The 25,845-nt window shown below is 58.3% G+C and overlaps 1 protein-coding gene and 1 long non-coding RNA gene across 5 annotated transcripts in view; one reads left to right on the top strand and one right to left on the bottom strand.

Annotated features, from left to right (window-relative positions):
• Positions 1 to 1,187: 1,187 nt before the first annotated feature.
• Positions 1,188 to 4,068, bottom strand: LOC122485930. Its single transcript, XR_006297983.1, has 2 exons — positions 3,923 to 4,068; positions 1,188 to 2,091 (listed from the first exon to the last, which is right to left on the bottom strand). It is a non-coding gene; the product is annotated as an uncharacterized LOC122485930 (long non-coding RNA).
• Positions 4,069 to 4,246: 178 nt separating this feature from the next.
• The window catches only part of SLC38A10 (solute carrier family 38 member 10), a 45,849-nt gene continuing 24,250 nt past the window's right edge, over positions 4,247 to 25,845 (top strand). For 3 of the 4 annotated variants that reach the window (XM_043585352.1, XM_043585351.1, XM_043585349.1), the window contains exons 1-9: positions 4,247 to 4,650; positions 9,709 to 9,826; positions 14,485 to 14,530; positions 15,289 to 15,382; positions 15,588 to 15,731; positions 16,981 to 17,105; positions 19,932 to 20,034; positions 20,928 to 21,110; positions 24,911 to 25,022. In XM_043585352.1, the coding sequence (XP_043441287.1) occupies positions 4,552 to 4,650; positions 9,709 to 9,826; positions 14,485 to 14,530; positions 15,289 to 15,382; positions 15,588 to 15,731; positions 16,981 to 17,105; positions 19,932 to 20,034; positions 20,928 to 21,110; positions 24,911 to 25,022 (1,024 nt within the window). In that variant the 5' untranslated portion in view covers positions 4,247 to 4,551. The remainder of the gene's footprint in view (positions 4,651 to 9,708; positions 9,827 to 14,484; positions 14,531 to 15,288; positions 15,383 to 15,587; positions 15,732 to 16,980; positions 17,106 to 19,931; positions 20,035 to 20,927; positions 21,111 to 24,910; positions 25,023 to 25,845) is intronic. The other variant, XM_043585350.1, reaches the window with a different exon arrangement.

Here is a 25,845-nt window from a genome sequence, read left to right as displayed (position 1 = left end):
CACGGATTACAACCCGCTGAATAAAAGAGGGAACCGCGAGTCTGCACGGATATCGATCAGTTGATAAATTGGAAGTTTGATAGGGACCGGGATGTTTAGTTTCGAATTACCTGCCCCCAAAACACTCATTCATTACAAACGGGAAAGAGGTAAACTTTACGGTGGAGAAGCCTACCTAATCAGGCCATCAAAGAGAACATCGTCCGCGATTGGACAAAGCAAAGTCTGGCAGCACCCGCTAGGATTCAGTGAAAACGGGTCATCACTTCTAAGATATTCCTGCCAAAGAAACGTAACTTAAATCTCGGAATGAGTGTTGTAGGCACAAAGGCCTCCCCAAAGACGTGCACCCCTCAACCCCTGGAACCTGTGAATGTTTCCTCACCTGGCCCAGGGGACTTGGTAGAAAGGGACTAGGGTAATAGGCCTTGAGATGGGAAAATTATCCGGGGTTATCTGATGAGCTCAATCTAATCATGTGACTCCTTACAACTGGAAAACTTTTCCTGGCTGGGTCAGAGAAATGCACATTGAGGGGAAGTTGACCCCTCCCTCCGTTGAAGCTCTGAGAGTGGAGGAAGGGGACCAAGAGGTGGCCTCCAGAACCTGGGGACGGCCCTCTGTTTACAGCTGGCAAGAAAACAGGGCTATTGGGCCTACCACTCTAAGGAAGTGAATTCTGTGGGCGTTCAGGAGCAGGAAACTGATTTTCCCCTAGGGCTTCCGGAAAGGGGGTGGCCTGCCCAGGCCCTGACTTCAGTTGCTGAGACCCATACTGGACTTCTGACCTACAGAACCGTAAGATAAGGGATTTGTGTTGGGTAAACTGATAGGTTTACAGTGATTTGCTACAACAGCAATGGAGAACTAATACAATGAGAAGACATCAGACAGGCCCAGTATGAGGGACATGGGGTTAGTTATCAAGCACATGGAAAGAACTTCTCAAAATTCATAAGCTAATTAGAAGGATGGGTCAAAAGACCAGGCATTCCACAGAAGAAATACGAACGGACAATAAAAAATACGAGTAGGTGGTTGACCTACAAGTAAGGAGAACACATTAAAACCACAGGAAGATTTCATTTTAGTCACCAGATTGACCACATTGATGATACCAAGTGATGGTGACAATTCAGAGCAGGGGAGCGCAGTGTATGGCCCTCAGGCCAAATTGGGCCGCCCAGTATTTTTGTAAATAAAACTTTATTGGAACACAGACACGCTCCTCTGTTTACGTATTGTCTAGTGCTGCTTTTGAGCTACGACAGCAGAACTGAATGGTTGGGATAGAGTCCACATGGCTTGCAAAGCAGAACACATCATTTGCTATCTGACTCTTTGCAGGCAAGTTTTGCAGCCTCCGACGTAAACTCGCAAGAACTCTTATAAGTACTTTGAAGTACAGTATAAGCAGTTCGGCCATATCTAGGAACATCGAAGGCTCGCATACTCTTGAATCTACAATTCCCCTCGTAGGTTCCTGCTCTAGAGAAACTCTAACAGAGGAAAGAGACAATACCGCCACTGTATCACTGTTTATAATGGCAAATAACTGGAAACAAGTCAGGTGCCCTCAGCAGGAGCATAAACACATGTATTCTGGGCTATCTGAACAGTAGACTTCCAGAGAGCAGCAAGAAGGAATGATTCAGAGCAGCAGTATGATGGTGAATCTTGCCAACGGTTGAGTCAAAAGGGAAGTTACAGAAGAATACACACATGTGAGTCCACGAGTAGAAACATCAAAAAGGCCCAAATGCTCTACCCCCATATGCTGCTGAATTAGTTAGGCTACAACTTGGGCTTCATGCAACCGAGTCCAAAGTAGCAATGGCTTAAACGGGAGGTTTGTCTCCACTCCGTGGAGCAGTGTGGAGGAGGCAGTCAGGGGCTGGGATGATGGCTCTGCAATCTCATGTTGTTAAGGGATCCAGGCTCCTTGCATCTGGCTGTTCCACTCCTGCCACGGTCCGCATGGCCCGAGCCAGCTTCCGCCCGTGACCTCTATGTTACAAGCAGTAGGATGAAGCGTCACCAGACACGAGGGAGGCTGGGAAGTGCGTTCTTTATCCTAGGCAGCCGTATGTGCTGGCGAAATTTGGGAGACAGAAAAAATGAATATTAAGAGACAAATAGTAAACTTCCCAGTAATCGTTTAGGGATATATCCATATGTGGTAAACCTTTAAAGGAAAGTAATGAGGGGGTGCCTGGGTGGCTCAGTAGGGTAAGCATCTAACTCTTGATCTCAGCCCAGATCTTTTTTTTTTTTTTTCAACGTTTTTTTTTTTTTTTTTTTAATTTATTTTTGGGACAGAGAGAGACAGAGCATGAACGGGGGAGGGGCAGAGAGAGGGAGACACAGAATCGGAAACAGGCTCCAGGCTCCGAGCCATCAGCCCAGAGCCTGACACGGGGCTCGAACTCACAGACCGTGAGATCGTGACCTGGCTGAAGTCGGACGCTTAACCGACTGCGCCACCCAGGTGCCCCTCTTTTTTTTTTTTTAATGTTTATTTTTGACAGAGAGACAGAGCACAAGCAGGGGAGAGGCAGAGAGAGAGAGAGAGAGAGAGAGAGAGACAAAATCTGAAGCAGGCTGCAGGCTCTGAGCTGTCAGCACAGAGCCCGATGTGGGGCTCGAACCCAGGAACCGTGAGATCATGGCCTGAGCCAAAGTCAGACGCTTAACCAACCGAGCCACCCAGGCGCCCCTCAGCTCAGATCTTGATCTCAAGGTGGTGAGTTCAAGTCCTGTGTCGGGCTCTGCGCCTGGCACGAAGCCCATTGAAAAAAAGGAAAAGTAATAAAATGATAAGATCTGGATAGTGATGACCCCGAAAAGCTGTGTCCACATCTGGGAAGTGGACAGGAAGGTAGACATGTGGAGGGGCCAAAGGGAGTCTCTAAGTTAGTATTCTGTCTTAAAGCCGAACGGTGGGGTCACGAGTATTTATTACGCTCTGTGAAAACACACATTTGAGTTTCATATCCTATCTTGCATGCTAACATCTCACAAAAAGTACGTAAGTAATAAAAAGGTTATAGAACGTATGTATGACTTCTATAAAGGGAAATAAATGGCATTTCCTGTTTTGGCTTTGAATTTAAGTACTCTTTACCTGGTATTCCCTCTTCTTCCTCTCGTGTCTGGGGTGGGGTGGGGCGGGGGGGAGAGCCTTATCTAGTGGCTGCCCTGCGTGCAGCTGAAGAATCAGCTTCTGCTCTAGGACAGAAGGCCCTTGGTGTGTCCACAAACGCGGTTGCCTTATATCCTCTCCCAGCAGCTGGTAACTCTTCCTGTGCACAGTTCCAGCTTGCTTGGATTTACTTGCTTCCTCTTGAGAAGGTCCTTCCCAGCCCTCCTGTCTCTATCCATCCAGTCAGCAGACACATAGTGAGCATCGCCAGGTGCCGGGAATTCACAGATGTCTCAGGGCCTCTCTCCATTCCCTCCCTTAGTCTTCCATTCCTGTTTGTCCCTCAAGGTCAGGCCCAGAAGCTACCTCCTTCTTGAAGCCCGCCTAGATTTCCGGGGTCCTATCGGTCTCTACCTCTCCTGTCCTCTCACAGTGTTTCCTCTTCCCCTTTTACAATGTTAGCTTCTCTCTTTGCACTGATCCGCGTGTAGTGCTAAAGGGCGCCGGCCCAGGAAGCAGATCCCCACGCCCTCTCCTACCAGCTGTGCGCCCACCAAACCTCTCTGTGCCTCCGCGTGTCACTCGTAAAACGGAGGTGCTAGCTCCTCCACACTGGTTCGGTGTTCAGCTCCAACACTTAAGCCCCGGTCCCCGCGGCCAGGGTACCCAGCACACGCCCCGAAATCGGTCCCAAAGTGTAATCGCTGAAACTGAACCCCCCAAGCCCCGCTCTTCCCCGAAAGGCGCCGCGCTGCCCTTTCTCTCCTGACCGCCACTGACCTTGTCCTCCAGCCCCTGCAAGGCGAGGCTCAAGAAACCGGATCCGCGGGAAAAGCGGCCTGAAGCTCCGGACGCATGCGGACCCTCACCCCGAACACGGCAGACCCCGCCTGCAACCCGCCGACCGCAGGCCCAAGCCCCGCCCCGGAAGCCCGCACCTGCTTCTCATTGGCTCACGATCCGCCGAGGCCCGCCCCACCAGGCCACGTCGATTCTTCCTTCACGCCAGCGCCGCAAGACACCGCCTGCCCTTCCAGGCCCGCCTTTCATTGGTGCTCGCCCCTCAGAGCCCGCCTCCTGCCGTCACTTCCGGGCAGAGGAGGCTGCGGAAGGCGGAAGTGTTCTCGCAGAGGCGGCCGTGAAGTCGGGCTGAGGTGTCCCTGGCTGCTGCCTGGCTACTCTTCCGCGTGTGGGCGCGGGGACCCGGAGGCGGCCAGCGAGAGCTAGTGGGGGAGGGGGGCGATGCCATGAGGCAGCCGGAAAGCCTGGCGAGGTCTGGAGGTTGACTGTCCCTGCCGCCTTCCCGTGAGGCCCCCGCCTCCAGGCAGCCGCCCGTTCCCCTCAGGGTCTCGCATCCTGCGGTCGTCCAGCGCCTGGGACCGGGGCTCCCGGGCCCTAGACACCGCGCTATGACGGCGGCCGCCGCCTCCAACTGGGGGCTGATCACCAACATAGTGAACAGCATAGTAGGGGTCAGTGTGCTCACCATGCCTTTCTGCTTCAAACAGGTGAGTCCAGCGGGACGGGGGTCGCCCCCTCGCCGCCGCGGGCTCACCCGGCCCAGGGTCCGCTGTTGGCGGGGCGCGGGGAGCCAGGGCCGGGTGGATGTGCGGGAGAAGCCCCAGAGGATTCCCTCCGTAAAAGGCGCGCGGTAGCGGAGTTTCGGCTTCGGCCGGAGAGTTCCCGGTTAACCGCTTGAGACCCCGGTGCAGAGCGCGGCAAAGCGGAGTGATGTTTCCCAGGTGGGGAGTGGCCACAGGATTCGGTGTTATTCCTCTTTAGGACTATAACTTTTTTTTTTTACGGATTTTATTTGTAATCTCTGCACCCAAGAGATTGGGTGCTGGGGCTCGAACTCAGGACCCTGAGACCAACTGAGCCAGGCAGGCGCCCCCTCTTTATTATTATTTAAAAAAACTCTGACCCGACTGCATTTGTAATGGGGGCGTGTGTGTGTGTTGGGGGGGGGGGGGGCACAAGTCAAGTCCTTCGGTCCTGGAACTAGATTGGGGTGTTGGTTCCAAGGTCGTTACAGAATTTGCTAGATTGTGGGTGTCACCATATGTAAATCTTACCTCGGTGGGAAAAAATCGGAAATCTATTGAAAAATAGGTGTCGGGCATTAACGACCGGATGGAAAAAAGTCACCATTTTTGAGATGTGGATTCATTTGGCTTCTGTTTAAATAACGCACAAAAAATAGGTGTTTGGGACTTTAGAAGAGGAACGTTGGTGAAATTGTCAATTGGGCAACTTCTTCCCTAAAAATGAACTTCTTAGCTTCAGTGCCCGGTGGATGGAGTTGCGGCTCTCCCTGCCCGCTGGAGAGAGCTGCTTCCTGGCAGGGGGTGGGGGGGAGGGGGAGGGCAGGTGGCCCGCAAGGCCACACGTACCGGTCTTGCGTGATGAAACCAAATAGGTAGAAAAATGAAAATAAAATGACGTTTCGGAACTGAAAGTGGGCATCAGTAGTTTGGTTTTGGAGTAACAGACACTTTGCATTTTTCATATTGAGCATCTTTTGGGTAAAAATAGCACATTTATGTTTTTAATCTGGAGATTTTTTTTTTGTTTAATTTTAAAAGAGTGTTTATTTATTTTTGAGAGACAGAGACACAACACAAGCAGGGGAGGGGCAGAGAGAGAGGGAGACACAGAATCTGAAACCGGCTCCGGGCTCTGAGCCGTCAGCACAGAGCCCGACGCGGGGCTCGAACCCACGAACCGTGAGATCACGACCTGAGCCGAAGTCAGATACTTAACCGACTGAGCCCTCCAGGTGCCCCTAAAAAATTTTTTATTTTAAGTAGGCTCCACCCCCAACATGGGGCTTGAACTCACGACCCTGAGATTAAGAGTCACATGCTCTACTGACTGGGGCCAGCCAAGCACCCCTGAATCTGCATTTAATTTTTTTTTTTTCAACGTTTATTTATTTTTTGGGACAGAGAGAGACAGAGCATGAACGGGGGAGGGGCAGAGAGAGAGGGAGACACAGAATCGGAAACAGGCTCCAGGCTCCGAGCCATCAGCCCAGAGCCTGACGCGGGGCTCGAACTCACGGACCGCGAGATCGTGACCTGGCTGAAGTCGGACGCTTAACCGACTGCGCCACCCAGGCGCCCTGCATTTAATTTTTTTTTTAATGTTTATTTATTTATCTTGAGAGAGAGAGAGAGAGAACGAGTGAGGGAGGGGCAGAGGGAGAGGGAGGGAGAGGATCCCAAGCAGGCTCTGCACTGTCCCTGTGGACCCTGATGCGGGGCTCGAACCCACGGACCGCGAGATCATGACCTAAGCCACCAAGGTGTCCCTTTATCTATTTATTTTTATTTTTATTTAAAAAATTTTTTTTAACCTTTATATTTTTGAGACAGAGAGACAGACAGAGCGTGAGCGGGGGAGGGGCAGAGAGAGGGAGACACAGAATCTGAAACGGGCTCCAGGCTCCGAGCTGTCAGCACAGAGCCTGACGCGGGGCTCGAACTCACGGACCGCGAGATCAACGACCTGAGCTGAAGTCGGACGCTTAACCGACTGAGCCACCCGGGCGCCCCAATCTATTTATTTTTAAAGTCAACTCTAGCCCCAACCCGGGGCTCGTACTCACGACTCCAAGATCAAGAGTGCACATTCTACCGACTGAGCCAGCCAGCCAGGTGCCCCTGGAGATTCTTGGTCCCCCACCCAGGGCCTACCAGCCTGCGTTCCTTTAGAGCTCCCGTGTGGGTTACTGATCTGTTGACAGACACGTGGGCAGGAGGACAGGGGCCCTGCCTGCCGAGGTGACAGGCCACGCTGCACCTGCTGCTCCAGAGCCCACGGCGCCCATCTGTGTGTAAGCGCTACAGATCCCAGCGTGCACTGTGACTTGCCTGGCGTGGCCTGGCCTCCCGGGACACGTGTGGTTGCGTGCCTGTAAGTCCCGGCTGCCATCCTTGAAATCGGTCGGTGAGGTGCCACCGTGGCAGGGCTCTGGTGAGGCACGCGTTTGGAGCCAGGTGACTCAGCCGTCCCCGAGTCTGCTGTGGGGGGGGCACGAGGCCCTGCCAGAGCATTTAAACGTGGGCCAGACTCACTGGCCCAGGGGGAGCTCACAGCTGAGTGGCGGAGGCCCACGTGCACACACAGAACCGCAAGTGGTTCCCCTGTCCTGAGGGCCTGGCGGGGTTGGGACAGCCACTCTCGTCTGGCCATGGCATCCCCTCCGTGGGCGGCCCTCGGCTGGAGCGCAGCAGGAGGCCAGCGGGCACTTTGGGGATGTATGTGCTTAGTGTCCGACAGCCATGCCATTTAAAAAAAGTCGGTCTGGGGCGCCTGGGTGGCGCAGTCGGTTAAGCGTCCAACTTCAGCCAGGTCACGATCTCGCGGTCCGTGAGTTTGAGCCCCGCGTCGGGCTCTGGGCTGATGGCTCAGAGCCTGGAGCCTGTTTCCGATTCTGTGTCTCCCTCTCTCTCTGCCCCTCCCCCGTTCATGCTCTGTCTCTCTCTGTCCCAAAAATAAATAAACGTTGAAAAAAAAATTAAAAAAAAAAAAAAAGTCGGTCTGGGGCTTTTTTTGTTTGTCTGGTTGTAGTAACTCGGGTCCTTTAAGCAAAAATGGACATTTTGCCGAAGCAAGACATACATACAAAGAAACCCCCTCTTAGGTGTCCTCGTGCCGGGTTGTGAGAAAGTGAACGCACACGGGTAACTAGCTCCCGAGTCAAGGAACACAGCCTTGCCAGCACTGTCCCCTCCACTGGCGGCCCACCCTCTCACCTCTAGGGCCGTCCGTGGGTGGTGCCTCTGTGTTGACGTTATGGACACAGAATCATCCTGCTATGTGCATTTTAAATTAAAAAAAATTTTTTTTTAATTGAATTTTTTGAGAGAGACAGAGCATGAGCAGGGCAGGGGCCGAGAGAGAGGGAGACGCAGAATCCGGAGCAGGCTCCAGGCTCCGAGCTGTCGGCACAGAGCCCGACGCGGGGCTCGAACCCATGAACCGTGAGCTCATGACCTGAGCTGAAGTCGGACGCTCAACTGGCTGAGCCCCCCAGGCGCCCCTGCTATGCGCGTTTTAATGTCTACCTACCTACCTGTGCATTTTAATGTCTGTTCTACAGATATGCTACAATTCGTTCCCTTCCCTGCATCCGGAGCTCTGTGGGCACCTGTGCGCGGGCTTCCCCGGCACGTGTGCATTTCTCTGGGGTGTTTATCTTCGAGTAGAATCGCTGGATTGTAGGATATGTTGTATGTTCGTCTCTGGTCGACACCAGTAGGACACTCGTTTCTTCAGCTTTTATTTTTTTGTTTTATTTATTTTTTTTCCCCTGCAAATATGGGTAATGCGCTTAGATTACACAGGAAAAAAGGGAGTGAGAAGGAAACGACACCTAAGTGAGTCACCCCAAAATTCTTACAAAAGTCCGAGGCTGGGTGTAGCCCCCAGGAACCCAGTCACCATTGACGTTAGGAACTAATAGAAAATTTTGCAAAAGTCTGCCCGTTGCAGCATTCAGGCACTTGTACAAAAGAAAGGAGGGCTCTCTCTACAGGGCTCCTGACTTGTAACAGGGACCCCTGGCTCCTCACCTGACACGGGGGACCCGGAAGTCAGAGAGGAAAGACGACTGGACAAAACAGAAATACAGTCACGGAGGTTCTCTACTGGTCTGCTCTGTAGGGGCACCAACCTCCGGGTCGTTTCCCCTGCTCTCAACTCAACCTCAAAACCCAGTCCCAAGACCCTGTGTTTATTTCAGTTGCTTAAATTTTTTTTATTAGCACGAGTGGGGGAGAGGGGCAGAGAGGGGGGAGAGAGAGAGAGAGAGAGAGAGAGAATCTTGAGCAAGCCCCACACCTAGTGTGGAACCGGACTTGGGGCTCAATCTCATGACCCTGGGATCATGACCTGAGCCAAAATCAAGAGTTGGATGCCCAACTGACTGAGCCACCCAGGCGTTCTGACCTTGTGTTTATTTCTAAAAATGCTCTAGCCCTTTAGACGCTCCCCAAGGTTTCCCAGTCCCTGCCCTGGAGCTGTTTCTTCAGCTTTCGATTACGGATAAATCTTCCGTACATGCAGGTTTTGGAGTGAACGTGTATGTGTGCATTTCTCCCGGGAAGATAGCGGGGGGTGCGATCGCTGGGTCAGATGGTGTCTCTGGAACTCGTAAGAAAGGTGTCAATGTCATTTTTAATCTCTTCCTTCCGGAATGTGGTCACCACTCATAGCTGCTGATGTAAGTGGCTAGAAGGTGGCGAACTGCGGGGTGCACGCAGAGAACTGGGGGGGCCGCTCGTTGGCAGCACCTGGCTGTTCATTAAGACTCGGAGAGGCCACCGAGGAAATGGTGTCCGTGGCACTCTTTCAGGGCCACAACGCATGTGGCCGCCACACGTGGGGAATCGGTCCCTGTCAGCGCTGGGAATTGCCACCCGTGGGCAGAGAAGCGAGGCAGAGCCGGGGTCTTGGGTCAGCAAGAGCGGAGGGAGGCGGGGAGGGCTCTCGGGAGCCACGCGCGTGAGGCCACAGTACCGGCTGGCTTTATTTTGTCTCTTTTTCTCCCAACCCTCCAGTGTGGCATTGTCCTGGGGGCCCTGCTCTTGGTTTTCTGCTCTTGGATGACACACCAGTCCTGCATGTTCCTGGTGAAGTCCGCCAGCCTGAGCAAGCGGAGAACGTACGCCGGCCTGGGTGAGAGCGCTGGCCCCTGGCGCGGTGGCCCCAGCCCGAAGCCCCTTCTTAGGCAGGCAGCACGCGCTCTGGCGCCGGGCCCTTTCTCCCTCGTTCGTTTGCTTTTCGTCCACTTTATGCTTCCGGACTTCCTTGAACGGCATTTCTTTTCCTTATCGTAAAGCGTAACTCAGTTTTCAAAAACCGTTAACGGAAACACATGCGTTACCATCGAGGGGACCCTTGTTCCGCCGTCCCCGACTTGTGCAAATACCCGTGGGGAGTCTCCCTTCCGAACTCCGGCGGGACCCGCGGTCCTCAGGCCCGGGGTCTGCTGTGCTTCCACGCCGTGGATGCCATGGGGGAGACGGTCATGGGCTTGGGCCGGTGGCGGGCCCGTCACCTGTCTCCCTAGCGGTGCTGTTTCCCCGATGCTCATGGTTGTAATTTTGTGTCCTTTAATTCTGTCTTCCTTGGATTGAGGGCGAGGGCGAGGGCGAGGAGGCTGCGCTTTCTGCTTCCTTTTGGTTTGGACTGTTTCCTAGGCCACTTGGCTCCGAGGGCGGGCCCCTTACTTTCCCAGCGTCCTCGGGCTGGTGTGGATTCCGCACCGCGGATGTCTGGTGTGGGGGATCTCAGAGCTGGGCAGAGTCCCTGGGCTCCGGACCAGAGCCCCTCCCCGGCCTCCCCCACCTCCCGCCAGCGTGTGGCCGGGGCGCCGGGGCCGAGAGGAGGCGGCGAGAGGAAGTGGCGTGCAGATTCCAGGGGGCCAAACGAAATAAAAGCATCTGCAGGGTCCGCGCGTGGGCTTTTGGCGGCTCCACCTCGGGTTTCCTTCCAGTTCGTCGGCTTTGCGTCGCCACCAAGCTGCCAGCATCCGCTCTGACCTCAGAGCCGAAGGGGCGCCTCCTTCTCTCCTCCCCGAAGAGAGCTGTGCTCTCAGGCCGTCGTCGTCGTCGGAGCCACCTGAGGAAGTGATAGTGACAGGTGAACGGACCGCGCCGGGATGAATCGTGCTCCGGGGCACCCCTTCCCCCGCCTGTAGGGCCCTGGCCTCGGGGTCCCCTCTCTCCTCTCTGAGGGTCTCCATACGGCGGGGTTACCCGAGAAGACGGCCCACGAGGTGCTTGGTTGTGCCCTGAAAGAGGACGCGTGACCCTAGACCCGGGAAGGCCGCGGGTTTGACAGCAGTCCGTCTGATTATTCTTAGAAAGTCCCCGAGAAGGCAAACCGATGTGGTGGCACATGAGAGGCCGAAAGGGAATCGGACAGTGGGCGCCCGTCTACGCGGCTGCCTGGGCCCTCCCCCTCTACGTGCCTCCCCCTCTACGGGCTAGCTCCGCTGCTAGAAGCAGAAGAGGCCCCATACCACCACTGGTCTTCGGTTGTGGGTGGTGTCTTTCGTTCAGCAAAGTGGCTCAGTTGGGTGAGCTCCCGCCTGCGGCCTCGGCCGCCTGGTGTCCGGCCTCGGGCCTGGCCCCGTCTCCCAGAAACAGAGACCCCGCCACTCAGAGAGGAGTCCTCGACAGGAGAAGAGTGTCTCTCGGACCCACACCTGGGCGGAGACCTACTGAAGGGTCTTTCTCTCCATCCTCTGCCTCTGGGAAGAGACCGTGAGAGCTTGCGCCATGGCTGGAGAGGGTGGCCCTCGAGGAGGCGCCCCGCATCCCGGTGCCACGGGGTCAGGACGGACCGTCTCTGTCAGCAGACCTCCTGGCCCCGGCGTGCGTCGTCCGCTGGGTCCGTGGGCGTCGGGCAGCCGTGGGGGACAGGGATGTGGACAGATGGCCTTCGGCCAGACCTGGAGACCGTGCAGGGCCTGGGGCGGGGGCAAAGCTCAAATAGGCCGTTTGAGGCACTAACGCTCCACGGCTGTTGGGGGGGGGGGGGCGCGCGTATGGGCCGTTTTCACGGGTATGTCTGCCTCGCCCAGACGTGAGTCTACGATGGTTTTGCAGTGTGGTGATCCCCCGCGGCGGTCACGTGCTGCCCCCTCCCTGTGACCCGTGTGCAGGTGGCTGCTGGACAGGGAGCTCGGCTGGTCGGGAAATAGAGCGCCGGGCGGTTTTCGCTGTTGTTACTTCCGTGTGTTTGTGGCGTTGGCTGCTCACGGGCCGTGTTGGCGAATCTCATCCGTTTCTTACCTCCTGCTTCCTCGCCCTGTGAAGCCTGCTTCACGTAGACTTTTCTAAACCTTGCCTTCAGAAGACAGACCTGCGGGCCAGTCCGCCTCCTCCAGTGGCCTCAGCCCCCGTGAGGCCACCCTGAGCCCGCACCCCGACCTGTGGAGTGTGGCCGGTGCGCCCGAGCTCTCAGTTGTGAGCACCAGATGCTTTGGTGCTGTGTCCGTGGTCTCGTCGTCCGACCTCCCGGGGGTCTGGTCAGCCTGCTGCCCGCTCCGGAGCCCGGGGCGGGGCCTGCAGGGGGCCTGTCCGGCCAGTTTTCTCCCTGCCTGTCTTCAGATGTGTGACCCACACGTGTGGGTACGTGGCTTGGGCACGAGGGCTATAAAGCCAAGCCTCCTGATGCCCAGGGGTCTCTACAGCCTCATTTATGCAACAAATGTTTTATTGTCCTCTGTGCAGGTGGCACTGGGGAATCAAATGCAGTCCGAGGCCCGGCTCTGGGGATGGCCGGGTTGCGGTCGCCGTCCTGTCTTGAACGGCACAGTTTGGTGCGCATCACCTCCTCTGCCCTGCTGATGCTGGGCGGTGGTCCGGAGGAGGCTTTGGACAGCTGGCGGAGAGAGTGGGAGTGTGGCCCGGCTCCCGCACTGAGCCCGGTGGTCTGAGAGCTCTGTGTCCGTGGCAGCCTCAGGGCCTTGGGCCGAGCAGTGGCTCCTAGGAGGAGCCGCCACCCTGTCTCCCAGGGAAGGACTGGGAGAGCCTCCCGGCACCAGTCCTAGCTCCGCACGAGTGCACTGGTTAGGCTGGTACGGGGCCACGCCTACTGCTTGTCCCCATGAGGCCCGGCCTGTTAGCTGCAGAGTGCCCATCACCGGCGGGGGGGGGGGGGGGGGGGGGACGGCCTGGCTTAGCTCTGGTCCACACCCAGACCAGATGGGGCTTGCTCAGAAACCCTCTTGCGGACGCCTGCCAGCCCAATGGGGCCGGTCTGGCGCTGTGGTTCCACCCTTGAGGGGCAGTCCCGGGCCCCCTCTGCCCTTCCAAGCACCGTGCCAGGCGGGAGGCTGGGGCTTGGGGGCTGCTGGGCGTTTCTGTTTGAGACTCCGGGTTGGAGGTTGCTGAGAGATCTGCACTTGAAGTAGGGGCGGGGTAGGTCAAGAAAGGAGTGAGTGGGGAGGCCGGGAACTGGGATGGCCCGGTCAGGATGTCGTTCTGAGCGTCTGGGTGAAGAGAGTCACCTCCCACCGTGCTCCTCTGCTTCCTAGAGTGCCTTCCATTTTCTCGCTGTCCAGGCTGCGGGCGCGTCCTGGAATTGTTTCTGGCAGCTGCTCTGAGCATCTGGAGCGTGCTGTAGACATTCCACCTCCTTGTGCAGAAGGAGAAGGACTGGGAGGGCCAGGAACGGGGCCACCTCTGCGGGGCACTGAGCTCCGGGTCACGCCCAGGGCTGTGCTGCCTGCCGGCCGTCCTTGGGGGCCTTGGAGCACCTCCCTTTGGTGACAGCAGACCTCCAGCTACTGGCTGCCGTCTGGAGTCCTTCGTTCGTGAAGGCCTCGACTTGGCCTTGAGTCTCCGGCGGGGAGTCACACAAACCAGGGAGGCCCGCTCGTCGTAGCCCGTGTCGCCTGTGCCAAGCTCCCTTGCTCTTGGCAGCCCTGTGCCTCTTCCGAAGTCATCTAAAAGTGACGAGTGTTGTTTGGACTCATTGACACCAACTGGCCTGCATGTTTCCTGCTCTCCGAGTCCCTCGGAGCAGGAAGCTGGGCTGTGCGCTCACACCCCGTCTCCGGTTGCCCCTGGGGGATGGGGACTTGCCTGGACGGCGGAGGATGCGGGGTTCCCGGACCGCTGTTCAGTCCCGGGAAGGGCCTTGTGGAGCCAGCTCTTAACCTCTCATCTGCTCAAAGCCATTCTGCTGCCAAGAAGGAAGGACAGGCAACTCCCCTCCACCGTGGGACACGCTGTTCACCATCCTGAAAAGGGGCAGGCCTGAGACCTCTTGTCCCCTCCCACCCAAAGTGCCCCACCAGAAAGGATTCTCAGAGTTTTCTTCTGAAATCACAGAGAGTGAACATAAGAGCCCTGAACCAGGTCCCTTTGGCGTGAGCCTGGAGAACCGGCGCTCTGGGGTGACGGGGAAGCGAGGTCGCCTGGCACTGTCCGCCCTGTCCCTGCCCTTCCCCCGCCCGTGTGCACCTGCAGCCTCGGGTCCGGGCCGGCCTCCTTCAGGGCTGCGTGTGGGAGACTGCCACTTTGCAGGGACAGCTTTCCTTTCCTTTGTTTTGTTTTGTTTTGTTTTGTTTTGTTTTGTTTTGAATGAGAAAAGTCAACTGCCTGTGTCTTTCCTTTGCTCTGTTCTTTTTCCTGTGCTTTCCTTGATGGTAGACCGGAAGCAGCACGGACCCAAAATCCTAGCACGCTCTCCTCACACCCGTGAAACTCCAGACCGTGGGTCCTTGTCACGTGGCCGTCCTCACCTCGTTTTTAGAGGCGTTTTTGGTGGCGCGCTTTTCGTGTTCTTGGCCGGGAGCTGACTCTCTGTTTCCGCCCTAGCGCTGCACGCCTACGGGAAAGCGGGGAAGATGCTGGTGGAGACCAGGTAGGTGGAGCGGCCTCGCCGACCTGACGCCCGCTGCCCTCCGTCGCCCGTGCTGAGAAGCCGGGGACGGCTGCTGCGTGAGCCACGTGCCTCAGACGTGCATTGGTTTAGAAGGCTACCCTGTTCTGAGGTGTCGCTTACTGATGAGTTGAGAGTTCAAGTTAGTGTTCTCTTAAAATGATTAGAGTCGAGGGTGAAAGTCTTACTTAAGCCTCAGGACCGGACAGCTCGGAACACAGAGCACAGCGGCGCTCGCTTAGCTGGGGCCCCTTCCTCGGCACCCCTCCCGAAGCCCCTGCACCCCCAGCCCCGCACGCTGTCGCCTCAAGGCGGCATCAGATTGGAAATGTCCTATCTTTCTCCCTTTGGAGTGAAGTTTTGCGAGAAGAAAAAATTGCCGGGAAATTGCCCTTTTAGACTTCTAAATCAGGGAATCGTGAACGCGGAAGAACAACTCTCTTTGAAAGTAGTCGATTGTTCTTTTAACTTGAGTAGCATCGCGGGGCGTTTTGGTAGCTCCGAAAAGTGTGTGCAGCCCCCCGTGGGGAGAGAAGTTTAGTTGCTCAGTGTTCGTCGCGTGGGATAGAGCGCACTGCGCCCCCCAGCCCCGCAGACCGGTGAATGCTGGGCACCGCGTCTCCCATGGGGCCCGGCTCCGGGCGGTCGCCGGCCAGCCGTGATCGGCGGGGACTCCCGGGGCTCGACCCCTGGCCTCCTGCTAGGATGGTGCCCTCTCAACCCCACCGCGTTCTCCGCAGCATGATCGGGCTGATGCTGGGGACCTGCATGGCCTTCTACGTTGTGATTGGCGACTTGGGGTCCAACTTCTTTGCTCGGCTGTTCGGGTTTCAGGTAAGACACGCCCGGGCCCGGTACCCTGGAGGGTCCGTGGCCGCTCCTGTGGCGGTTCCGCGTGGCGCCCCCGTGGGGCCACTGCTCAGCCCCGTGCGGACGGGAGGGCAGGCGGGATGGGCCAGGGTTGGTTCCAGGCTCGCAGGTTCGTAACGCTGGGGGTCCCCCGGGGCGAGGCCTTCCCGGCATGCTCGGCTCCCCCCAGGTGACCGGCACCTTCCGCGTGTTCCTGCTCTTTGCGGTGTCCCTGTGCATCGTGCTCCCACTCAGCCTGCAGAGGAACATGATGGCCTCCATCCAGTCCTTCAGCGCCATGGCCCTCATCTTCTACACCGTGTTCATGTTCGTGGTGAGTGGAGGCCGCCCGAGGCTCCGGGCTGGCCCCCCGCCGCCTCCTGGGGACGACGGGAACGTGGTTGGCAGCCGGGAGGTGTTAGAGTTATCCTCGTGAGCCCCGGTGGGGCACACGGCCGCCTGGCCTCGGGGCCGTCGACGGCGGGGGAGGGGAGTCTTCCAGGGCGGGGGGGGCGCGGCCGACTCCCCAGGAGACAAAGTGTGGATGCTCTTCGTTTTATGGAAAGACATTTTCTGTGTAGCTTGGGATCGGGAGTCTTGGCGCCAGTGTTTAGTCACGAGGGGGCAAGTTGTTTTCTCGATGAACGTGTACAGCCGGCCAGCTCTGGGGGGTCCGGTGTGGAGCTCACGCCTAGAATGTTCCTTTCCTATGAGTGCCTGGAGGCTCCTGGGAGCCAAGCCCCAGACCTGCCCGTTCACAGCAAAGGTCAGAAGCGCCCGCCCCTGAGTGAACGGGGTGGAAATACTGCAGTGGGTTTTCCTCGGGACTCCGAGCGCTGGGGGGGGGGGTGCGGCCAGCACCCCCAGTTGTGAGGGCCAGTGCGGTCATGGTCGCCCCTGCTCTCCAGACAGCCCTGTCCTCTATGGGTTTGTCTTTTATTCTTTTTTAAAATTTGTTTATTTGAGAGAGAGAGAGAACGAGCGGGGGAGGGACAGAGAGGGAAAGAGAAAGAATCTCAAGCAGGTTCCGTGCTGTCAGCACAGAGCCCAATATGGGGTTCAAACTCACGAACCCCCGAGACCACGACCTGAGCCGAAATCAAGAGTCAAACACTTGACTGACTGAGCCACCCAGGAGCCCCAGGTTTGTCTGGGTTGGGGGTGGCACTCGGCTGCCTCAGTTGGTGGAACGTGCGGCTCTCGATCTCCGGGTTGTGAGTTCGAGCCCCGTGTTGGGTGTAGGACTTACTTTAAAAACAAAAACAAAAAACAAAAAAAAAAAAGGAGGGACCTGCCCAATTTGTGGGGACCATCTGGGCCTCGCCGTGTCCTGCCCGTGCCGAGTCCCCAGTGCAGGCAGCCGCCCGGAGGCCCAGGAGGGGTCCTGCAGCGAGAGCTCCTGCTGGCTGCGTGCGTCCAGCCCGTGGCACAGCGGAGGGCAGCGGACTGGGGACCCCGGGCCCCGGCCGGCAGTGTCAGCTCTTGCTGCAGGGGAGCACGTGGCCGAGGCCCCGGGGGTCCCGGGTCCCGTCCCGTCCCGGTCGTCCGTGTGTCCTGAGCCCTCCCTTCTTGTCCTCGTGCAGATCGTGCTGTCCTCCCTCAAGCACGGCCTGTTCGGCGGGCAGTGGCTGCAGCGGGTCAGCTACATGCGCTGGGAGGGCGTCTTCCGCTGTATCCCCATCTTCGGCATGTCCTTCGCCTGCCAGTCGTAAGTGCCGTCCGCTCCCAAGGGGCCCCAGGCGCCAGCGTGTTTCGTGGGGCGGGGGTCCGATGCAGGAAGTGGGCGTCGTCTGCTCTCTGTAATCGGTGACGCGGGCCACCAGCTTGTAATGCCTCGTTTCGCTGTGACTTGTCCCCCCTCCAAGTTGAGGGAGAGAGCTGTGTGTATTTTTATCGAGAGGGAACTCGACTTCATTGCTGAGACGTGCTGCTGGCAGCACTGGGGACAGTGCCCAGTTCGCCACCCCCCTCCCCGAAGAGTTGGCTGTGGGCAACACAGAACAGCCCAAAACCATCTGATTCACACAGTCCCAAGCATTTTGCCAAAACTGAGCTGTTCGTGTGAGAATATTTAAAAGGAAATTGCACAAACATTGACTTCCGACTGCCGCCGGGGCGCCTTCGGAGGGGTGTGCGCGTGCGCGAGCGTGCTTTCTCTCTGGCACGCGGGGCTCTGTGAATGCAGATCAGGCGATTTCCAGAATTCCAGCAGCATTACCGTCCTCCCCGGATGACAAGAGCCAGTGATTCATGCCCGGTCGGAACGGTAACCCGCTCAAAAGAGAGGCGTAAATCCGGCACGGACGGGAAAAGACCATCAGTGCACGGGTGGGGGGGCGGGGGTGGGGGGCTGGCGGAGCAGCCCCCCACCCCCACCCCCCCGTAGCTCCGCTGGGCATGTATTGTGCCAATCGTAAACTAACGTGGCAGATAAATTTGCTCGTGCTGCTGTGTTTACACCCACATGCGGGATCCAAATCGTCACTTCCCGCTTGCTGTCTCTCTTGGCAGCTCGGTTTCCCACCAGAACGTGCTCCACTCTTGCTGTTTAATGTCCCCATTATAATCGGTGACAGAAGTTACGTTCTCCTACCGCGTACCTAGTTACCGGTTGTCCTTTTTGTCTGTGAGTTTGCTTTTTAAAAAATAAACCCGTGGTTGGGCTTTTTGGTGATGGCCACGTAGCAGCCAGCGCACATCCTTTGGGTTTGGTTCTTAGGTCAGATTGTAGGTTCTGGAAGGGTTGTGGGCCCCCATCTTGTTCTGCTGCTTGCAGAGGGCGGCGGCCTGTAGATACGCCCACATTCTCCGCAGTGAGCGGCTGTTGGGGGGCGGGGGGGCCCTTGGCGCTTTTAGAGCTCGGCGCGACCAATCTGCCGACGTCCCCATCCTTAATAACACGCGCATCTGCCAAGGGCAGAGATAGAGCTCTCCCCTCTCGATGTGTCTGTGCACCAGAGCGCGTGCAGGACGGGGGCCCCTGCCCGCCATTGCCAGGTGACCGCTAGGGGACCACCAGGCCCTTCCTGTGTGACTGGTCTCCTTATTGCAGGGACGGGCCAGGTCTCTGCTCGGCCCTTGCTGTCTGGCCCTTTCTGGTCTTACTTCATAGTAATGAGTACTTGGTGCAGCCCCACTAGGCTCCGGGGCCCGGAGAAGCAGCCGAGAGAACACTGAGCACGGAGAGGCCCGGTGCCCGTGGAGGCCGCTTGGCGGGCGGGCGGTCTCGGTGCTCTGTGGAGGGCCGAGGTGGGGCGCCGTGGGTGTCTGTGGCTCCCACTGCCAGGGGCTTCTGGGGCACAGGCGGGATCAGAGGGGGCCACCGCCTTGGCCTTCCCACACCTGCTCGTGCCCACGTGCCGGGCACAAGCCCCTCCGCACAGTCCCCGCAGCTCCTGGTGTGTGCCGGGGGCCGCGGAAGGGAGGTCCCTGTCCGGGGGTCTGACCCCGCTCCCCCGAGTCGGCACTCGCCCGTGGGGACCCCGCCCCGGCCCGGGAGCTGCTCGGCGCCGAGACGTTTGTGTGGTGGCCCCCGCGTGTCCTCTGCCATGTGGGTGGGCTGCACGGCACGTGCAGCCGGGCGGAGGGGAAGGCGGCTGTACAGCGTGCCCCTGCCCACCGTGGGTGCCTTGACGGGACGGTGCACTCCAGCCGGGCCTTCCCGCTGGTTTCCGCTGGCTTTTCGGTGACGTTTCCTCTCGCTTTCTTGAAGGTGGTTTGGGGGGTTGGCTCCACTGACCGTTCTGCTTGTCCATTCATTGGCGACGATCTTCTGTGTCCCGACGCACCCCTGCCAGCTGGCATCCTGCATTCGTGACCGCTGGCCGTGGCCCCCTTGCCCCCATCCTTACGCCACAGTGCATGGGATGGAGGGTGGCCGCCTCTTCGTCATTCACCCCCAGGACAGTTCATCCCTGCCGCCTTGTCTGGACGCCCCCCCCCCGCCCCCCGCCCTGCAGCCTCCCTTCCTGGGGCCACACACAGACCTCCCTGTCCCCCCCCCCTCCCACCGCCTCTCCCCACCTGCTTCCCTCAGTGACTCTCTGTTCGCACGGAGCCCGGACGAGTCCCCCTCACACCCAGCAGCTCTGCTCTCCTGGCCCTTGGACCGGCTCCGGTCACCGGCACTGAGGCGAGGGCAGGCGGCCCGGCCCCGCTTATGTTTGTTTAACTTTCTGTTCTTTTGACGGCAGTGCCCTGAACCGCTTCCTGCTTCCCCTGCGGGCGCGTGCTCTCCAGCGCAGCCCAGCACTCCGCACAGGGGCCACACTCCTGCTCCAGCGGGACAGATGGCCTTTCATCCTGTGGCACTTGTGAAATGTTTACAGAGAGCTCGTTGGGGGGGGGGGGGGGCGCTCTGGGTGCAAGTGGCTGCAGTCCGCCGTCCAAACCGTGGTCAGCTGTGGCCCCGACTTACTGTGGTGACGGGTGTGGTTGGAAGGTGCCGGAGGCTCGACCGCGGACCTGGGAACTAGGGAGCCACGGGGCGTGTCTCTCTGGAATCTGCTTGTTGAAGTGGCTTGCGTTTATACAGCCAGGTTCTGCCCACCTACGACAGCCTGGACGAGCCGTCGGTGAAAACCATGAGCTCTATATTCGCCTCCTCCCTCAACGTGGTCACCACCTTCTACGTCACGGTAGGAGCCCTTTCGCGCCCTCTCCCGTCTCCCACGTCAGGAACGGACTTGGCTCTCGGCCCCTTCCCCCCCACCTGCCACCAGCCTTGCCCTTTGTTCCTTTCCCACCCGGTGCCCGGTGGCCATGGGACAGACCCCCTCAGCTCGGCTCCACGGCCACCCGCAAGGCCGCTCTGCCCTGGGCGGCGCTGCCGTCGCTCCTGTTCCGGGGGGCGTTTGGGCACGGACCGTTCCCAGGTTGCACTGGCTGGGAGGCTCCTTCGACTTCTCCGAGACCTTTGCCAATCAGCTGTGGAAGGGGGCGTGTCTGTTAACAAACTAGAAAGCGCAAGATCGCGGAGGAAGAAAATAACCTCCGATTCCAGCCCCCAGGTGCCGTTACAGTTGACATTTTGGTAGATTTTTTTCCAGACTTCTTAGTGTTCCCATTTGTTCTGGTTTTCGCATCGCACACAAAATCATGGCTGTGCCGAGATCCCAGCTTGTTTCCCCGAGCCTCGCGGCCTCTGCGTCGTGTCGGTTTCTGCAGATGGTCCACACAGATTGTCGTCCACGCGGTGTCCGTCCTCGGGCGAGCACGGTGTGCCCCACGGCTCCCGGGTTTGGGTTTTGCACCAGATGAAGACCGGCCGCCGTGCGGGGCCTGCGGGGCGTCCGGAGGCTTCCTTCCGCTGGGGCGGCTCCGCTTCCCCGGTGCCTGCTGTCCCCGCGGGAAGCTCCTGGAGCCTCGGCAGAATTGAGCCTTCTGGTCGCGGGGCGGGGGGGGCGGTTTGCGAGCCAGAGTCCGACGTGCGCCATGGGCTTGCCGGAGCTGCTTGTGCAGGGGCCTGGGGCCGCCTCCGGGGCAGGGAGCACGGCCCCACCGCCCGCCCTCCGCTGCTGTCCCCCCACAGGTGGGCTTCTTCGGCTACGTGAGCTTCACCGAGGCCACCGCGGGCAACGTGCTGATGCACTTTCCCTCCAACCTGGTGACGGAGATGATGCGCGTGGGCTTCATGATGTCGGTGGCCGTGGGCTTCCCCATGATGATCCTGCCGTGCCGACAGGCCTTGAACACACTGCTCTTTGAGCAGCAGGTGAGGCTCTCGAGGCCCTTCGGACCGCACTTGGCTGGGGAAATGCTTTCCTGATCTGAATCGTGTTCTCTTTTGTTGGCTTTTGCTGGGTCTTTTCTTTTCTGGGTGGTGGTAGGGGGAGCTTTTCCTAGTTAAAAATGGAGAAGCTTTGGGACACCCGGGTGGTTCAGGTGGTTGAGCGTCTGACCCTTGATTTCAGCTTGGGCCATGGTCCCAGGTCATGGGATCGAGCCCTGCATTGGGCTCCATGCTGAGCGTGGAACCTGCTAGAGATTCCCTCCCTCCCTCCCTCCCTCCCTCGCTCTCTCTCTCTCCCTCCCCCCTCTCCCTCCCCCTCCCTCCCTACCCCCTCCCTCCCCCCAGCTCATGTATTTGCACGTGTGCGTGCTCTTTCTCTCTCTCAAAAAAAATTAAATTAAAAAAATGGAAAAGCTTTGATTAAAGTGAAATCTTTTATAGGGACTTATCTTAATTAAAAAATAATTTTTAATATATTTTATATGTTTATTTTGAGAGAGAGGCACACGCGTGCACAGGAGAGGGGCAGAGAGAACAGGAGAAAGAATCCTATGCAGGCGTGTGCTGTGAGCACCGAGCCCGACCAGGGCTCCATCCTGCGAACTGTGAGATCGTGATCTGAGCTGAAATCAAGAGTCAGCACTCAACTAACTGAGCCACTAGGCACCTAGGAATTTCTTTAATGTTTATTATTTTTTTAAATTAAAAAAAACAATTTTTAGGTTTACTTATTTTGAGAGAGACAGCACAAGCAGGGCAGGGGCAGAGAGAGCGGGGAACAGAGGATCCAAAGCAGGCTCTGTGCTGACAGCAGAAAGCCCGATGTGGGGCTTAAACCCACGAACCACGAGATCATGACCTGAGCCAAAGTCAGACACTTAACCGACTGAGCCACCCAGGCGCCCCAAATGTTTATTCATTTTTGAGAGAGAGTGTGAGTGGGGTAGGAGCAGAGAGAGAGGGAGACACAGAATCTGAAGCAGGCTCCGGGCTCCAAGCTGTCAGCACAGAGCCTGATGTGGGGCTCAAACCCACGAACCGGGAGATCATGACCTGAGCCGAAGTTGGACGCTCAAACGACTGAGCGACCAGGCACCTTGGGATTATTATTATTATTACTTTTTTAAGCCAACTTTGGAGAGAAGAGCTGGAATGAAGGGGTCTGTTCACGTGGGGCACGTGGAGAGTGTCTGGGCAGTGAAGGCCCGCTCCCGTGACTATACAGCCCTCTGCTGTCATCCCCAAAACAGCGATGCAGCAGGAAACTGGGCCCTTGAAGCTGTGGAATGTGTGGGAACGTGGAAGAGCCACTTTGTGACGATGGCCAGGTCGGCACTGGGGTCGGCGCCCGGTGCTCTCCATGCTGGTGGAACTTAAAGTTTCAGCAGTTTGACAGAAGCTTCCAGAAGAGGCTGAGTTTCGTTCACTTTCATGTGTGCACTCAGGGCCCTGCTTAGCCCTTTATGAGACGTTTTCCCGTGCATGGGTTGGAACTGGAAGTTTCTCTCGGCTCTGTGTTGCCACGTCAAAAACAGAAGGTCTGTGTCACAGTTCGTGTCCCAAGTTGTGGGAGTCCCCGTCCTTCTCGGGAGCCCACAGCCTCGCAGCTTCTTTCCGCGTCCGTGTCTTGTGACTCTGGCCTGAGGTCCTTGAGTCCGGTCTGCGGTGTCAGCCAGGACTCCTGGTGGCCGCACAAGTTCTGCGTGAACTGCTGAGGCCGCAGAGCAGGTGGGGAGTTTGGGGTCTTGAACTCCAGGAGACAGGGGGTCCAGTAGCCAGATTGGGGAGGGCGGGCTGCCGGGGCCTCCAGAAGAGCTAGAGTGGGGCCTGCTGTCCACGTGGTTGGCATGCGCTCGAGGCGGCCACCCCCCCGCCCCCACCGGTGGTGCCACCAGAGACGGCACCTCGTGGCAGAGGCCGAGTCCTGAAGGACTGGCTGTCCTTCCACCTCCAGTTTGTCCCCCTCACCCCCCGTCGTTCAGGTACCTGGGCGCCAGGCATGGCATGACGTCGCACTTTGTCCCTTGGGGGTGGTGGCTGGGTCGGCTCCCCACCCCACCTCTGCACTGTGAGTTGCTCGCGCCCATCTTTCACGGTCTGTTGCCAACACACGCTTAGTGCATGAGCGGCATTTGTGCCTCTGTATATAATGCATTTTTATCGCTTACGTTATTTTTCTTAATGTTTATTTTGAGAGAGAGACAGAGCATGAGCGGGAGAGGGGCAGAGAGCGAGGGAGACACAGAATCCGAAGCAGGCTCCGGGCTCCGAGCTGTCAGCACAGAGCCTGTCGCGGGGCTCGAATCCGCGAGCAGTGAGATCATGACCTGAGCCGAAGTTGGACACTTAACCGGCTAAGCCAGCCAGGCACCCCAATTTTTATCGTTTAAGAAGTAAAATCCATAGTGGCATTAGAGGAAATAGTAAATCAAGGAAAAAAACTCAGGTGGCTGGGTGGCTCAGTCGGTTGAGCATCCCACTCTTGATTTCGGTTCAGGTCAGTATCCCGGGGTCGTGGGATCGAGCCCCACGTTGGGCTCCATGCTGAGCACAGACCCTGTTTGGGATTCTCTTTCTCCTTCTCACTGGCTTGTGCTCACGCCCCCCCCCCCCCCCCAAATAAAGACAAATAAATAATTAAAAAGGTTCTGTCTCTCCCTCTGCCCCTCCCCCCCACTTGCATGTTCTCTCTCTCTAAAATAAAAAATTAAAATTTTAAAAATGAGGAAAGAGACTTCATCTGTGTCTCTCCGTCCTCCCACAGATGACGTGGCAAGTGTGTGTCTCTTTAGAGTCCTTCCCTGAGTGCACTCCGTCTGCGAGTGCGTGTCTCCAACGTGTCCCCAAACACCTCCCCGCCCCTGCTCTGGGTCCCAGCTCTTGTGGGTGCTCCGGTCGTTGCGGGGCGTTCACGCGTGACCTCTCGGGGGTGACTCTGTCCCGACCTCCTCCGCACATGGAGCTTCCCCTTCCCCCCCTCATCTTGGAGTACCGGGTAGGTTCTCGGGTCCAGAGGGGTAGCCCTAACACCCCCCTCGCCAGACCAGGTACGAGCCGTCCTCCTAAGCCGCTCAGAAACTTGGGCTGCGGCCGTCCTAAGAAAGCCGCCTGCGTCAAGGTCTATTCTGGAAATCGGGTGCTTTGAACTTCTGGTTATGGAAGGTTCTGAGGCTCCCCCGGAGAGGTGTTTCCCAGCCCACGAACGGGAACCGCGGTCAGCCCCTCCTGCGTGCCCAGCGCTGCTCTGGTGCGCGGGCCTTGGTTACGCTGCGCGGCGTCCTTTCCTTCCTCTCGGGCTGCGTGTCCAGCGCCTGGAAGGGACAGTGGGTGGCACCGGGTGGCACGAGGGTGTGCCGGGAGTGGGCGCCCCGGGGCTCCCGCTGCGCTCTGAAGCCATCAGCCGGTGTGCGCGGGGCTGGGGCTGGGGCTGGGCTCTGGTGTCCGTGCTGCTACCACGCGGCGCTGTTCTCCGTCTCTCCCGCGGGTCGCTCTAAAGGAAGACGGAAGGGTCTGCCGCTCACGTGTCGAGAAACGGAGTTCTCCGGTTTCCCTTCCCCGCCGGACGTGAGGCGCAGCCTGTGCCTTCCTGGCGTCTCGCCGGTTTGGGTTTCCGGTTCCCAGTCACGTGGCCGAGCCGGGCGGTGCCGCGTCTGGAGCGCGGCTGGCGGCCTCGTCCTCGCCCGTCGGCGGCACAAGGCAGGGCCCTTTGAGGGCGTCCTGGCTGGAGCGCGGGGAGGAGATCAGTCATTTTGAAACCTTTGTTTTTGTTTTCTTTCACCCAGCAGAAAGATGGCACCTTTACCGCTGGGGGGTACATGCCCCCTCTGCGGTTTAAAGCGCTCACCCTCTCTGTCGTCTTTGGAACCATGGTCGGTGGAATCATGATCCCAAACGGTGAGTGTGGGGGGGAGGCTGCTCCGGGGCCCGATCTCCTGCCAGCCCTCTGCCTGTCCCCCGTCCTCCTGCGTCCCTGTGTTACGCGTAGGGACCCCGGAGCCGTCCCTGCCTGGAGTCTCATTCAACCAGGACACATCCCAGAGTCTCATGCCACCCACCCTGGTGTCCTAGAACAGTCTAGACACCCTCAGTGAATCTTTGGCACCCCAAGAAAAGCGTGGGACGAACGTCTCAGCGTCAGGGAATCACAAGCACACGCAGAAACCTGAGCACTTGAGCCCTGGGTGGAGACGGAGGTGCGGGGACGCGGGCCCGGTTTGTGAAAACGAGGGGCTACGGCAGCTCCTGTGCTCTTGACTCCCGGTTTTGATGACACATCACCGAGGGAGGACCCGAGCGGGGTCTGAGCTCTCAAACGCGTTCTCCCGGACACGCAGAGCTTCCTGCCATCAGATACCCGGCGGGGCCTGCGTGCGCTCCCCCCAGGTGACCGGCCAGGCGTCCGCACTCCACGCGTCCTGGCTTCCACACACGTCCGAGGACCCGTCCTGCTCCGTCTCTCCCCGAGAGAGGCGGAGGGGGTGGTGATTTAAGATGAGCCATCCGAGAAGCCCCTGCTGGACGCCCACGTGCTCTGGGAGGAATCAGGGCGGTGCGCTCGGGGCTCGCTTTGGGCCGGACCCTACGGACAGACGCCCGCTCCTGCCTCGCCAAGGCCCACACGGTCGAGGGAGGGAGCCGCGTTGGCCCCATTTCACTGGCCAGGAGCTGAGGTGCAGGGAGCATGGAGCTAGGCTGAGACTCCACGGCCGGGAAGGCG

This window comes from Prionailurus bengalensis, chromosome E1 (genome assembly GCF_016509475.1).
Source record: "Prionailurus bengalensis isolate Pbe53 chromosome E1, Fcat_Pben_1.1_paternal_pri, whole genome shotgun sequence".
Classification (NCBI taxonomy): Eukaryota; Metazoa; Chordata; class Mammalia; order Carnivora; family Felidae; genus Prionailurus; species Prionailurus bengalensis.
Note: the sequence above shows the minus strand (reverse complement) of the source record. Positions and strands in the feature narration are given on the sequence as shown.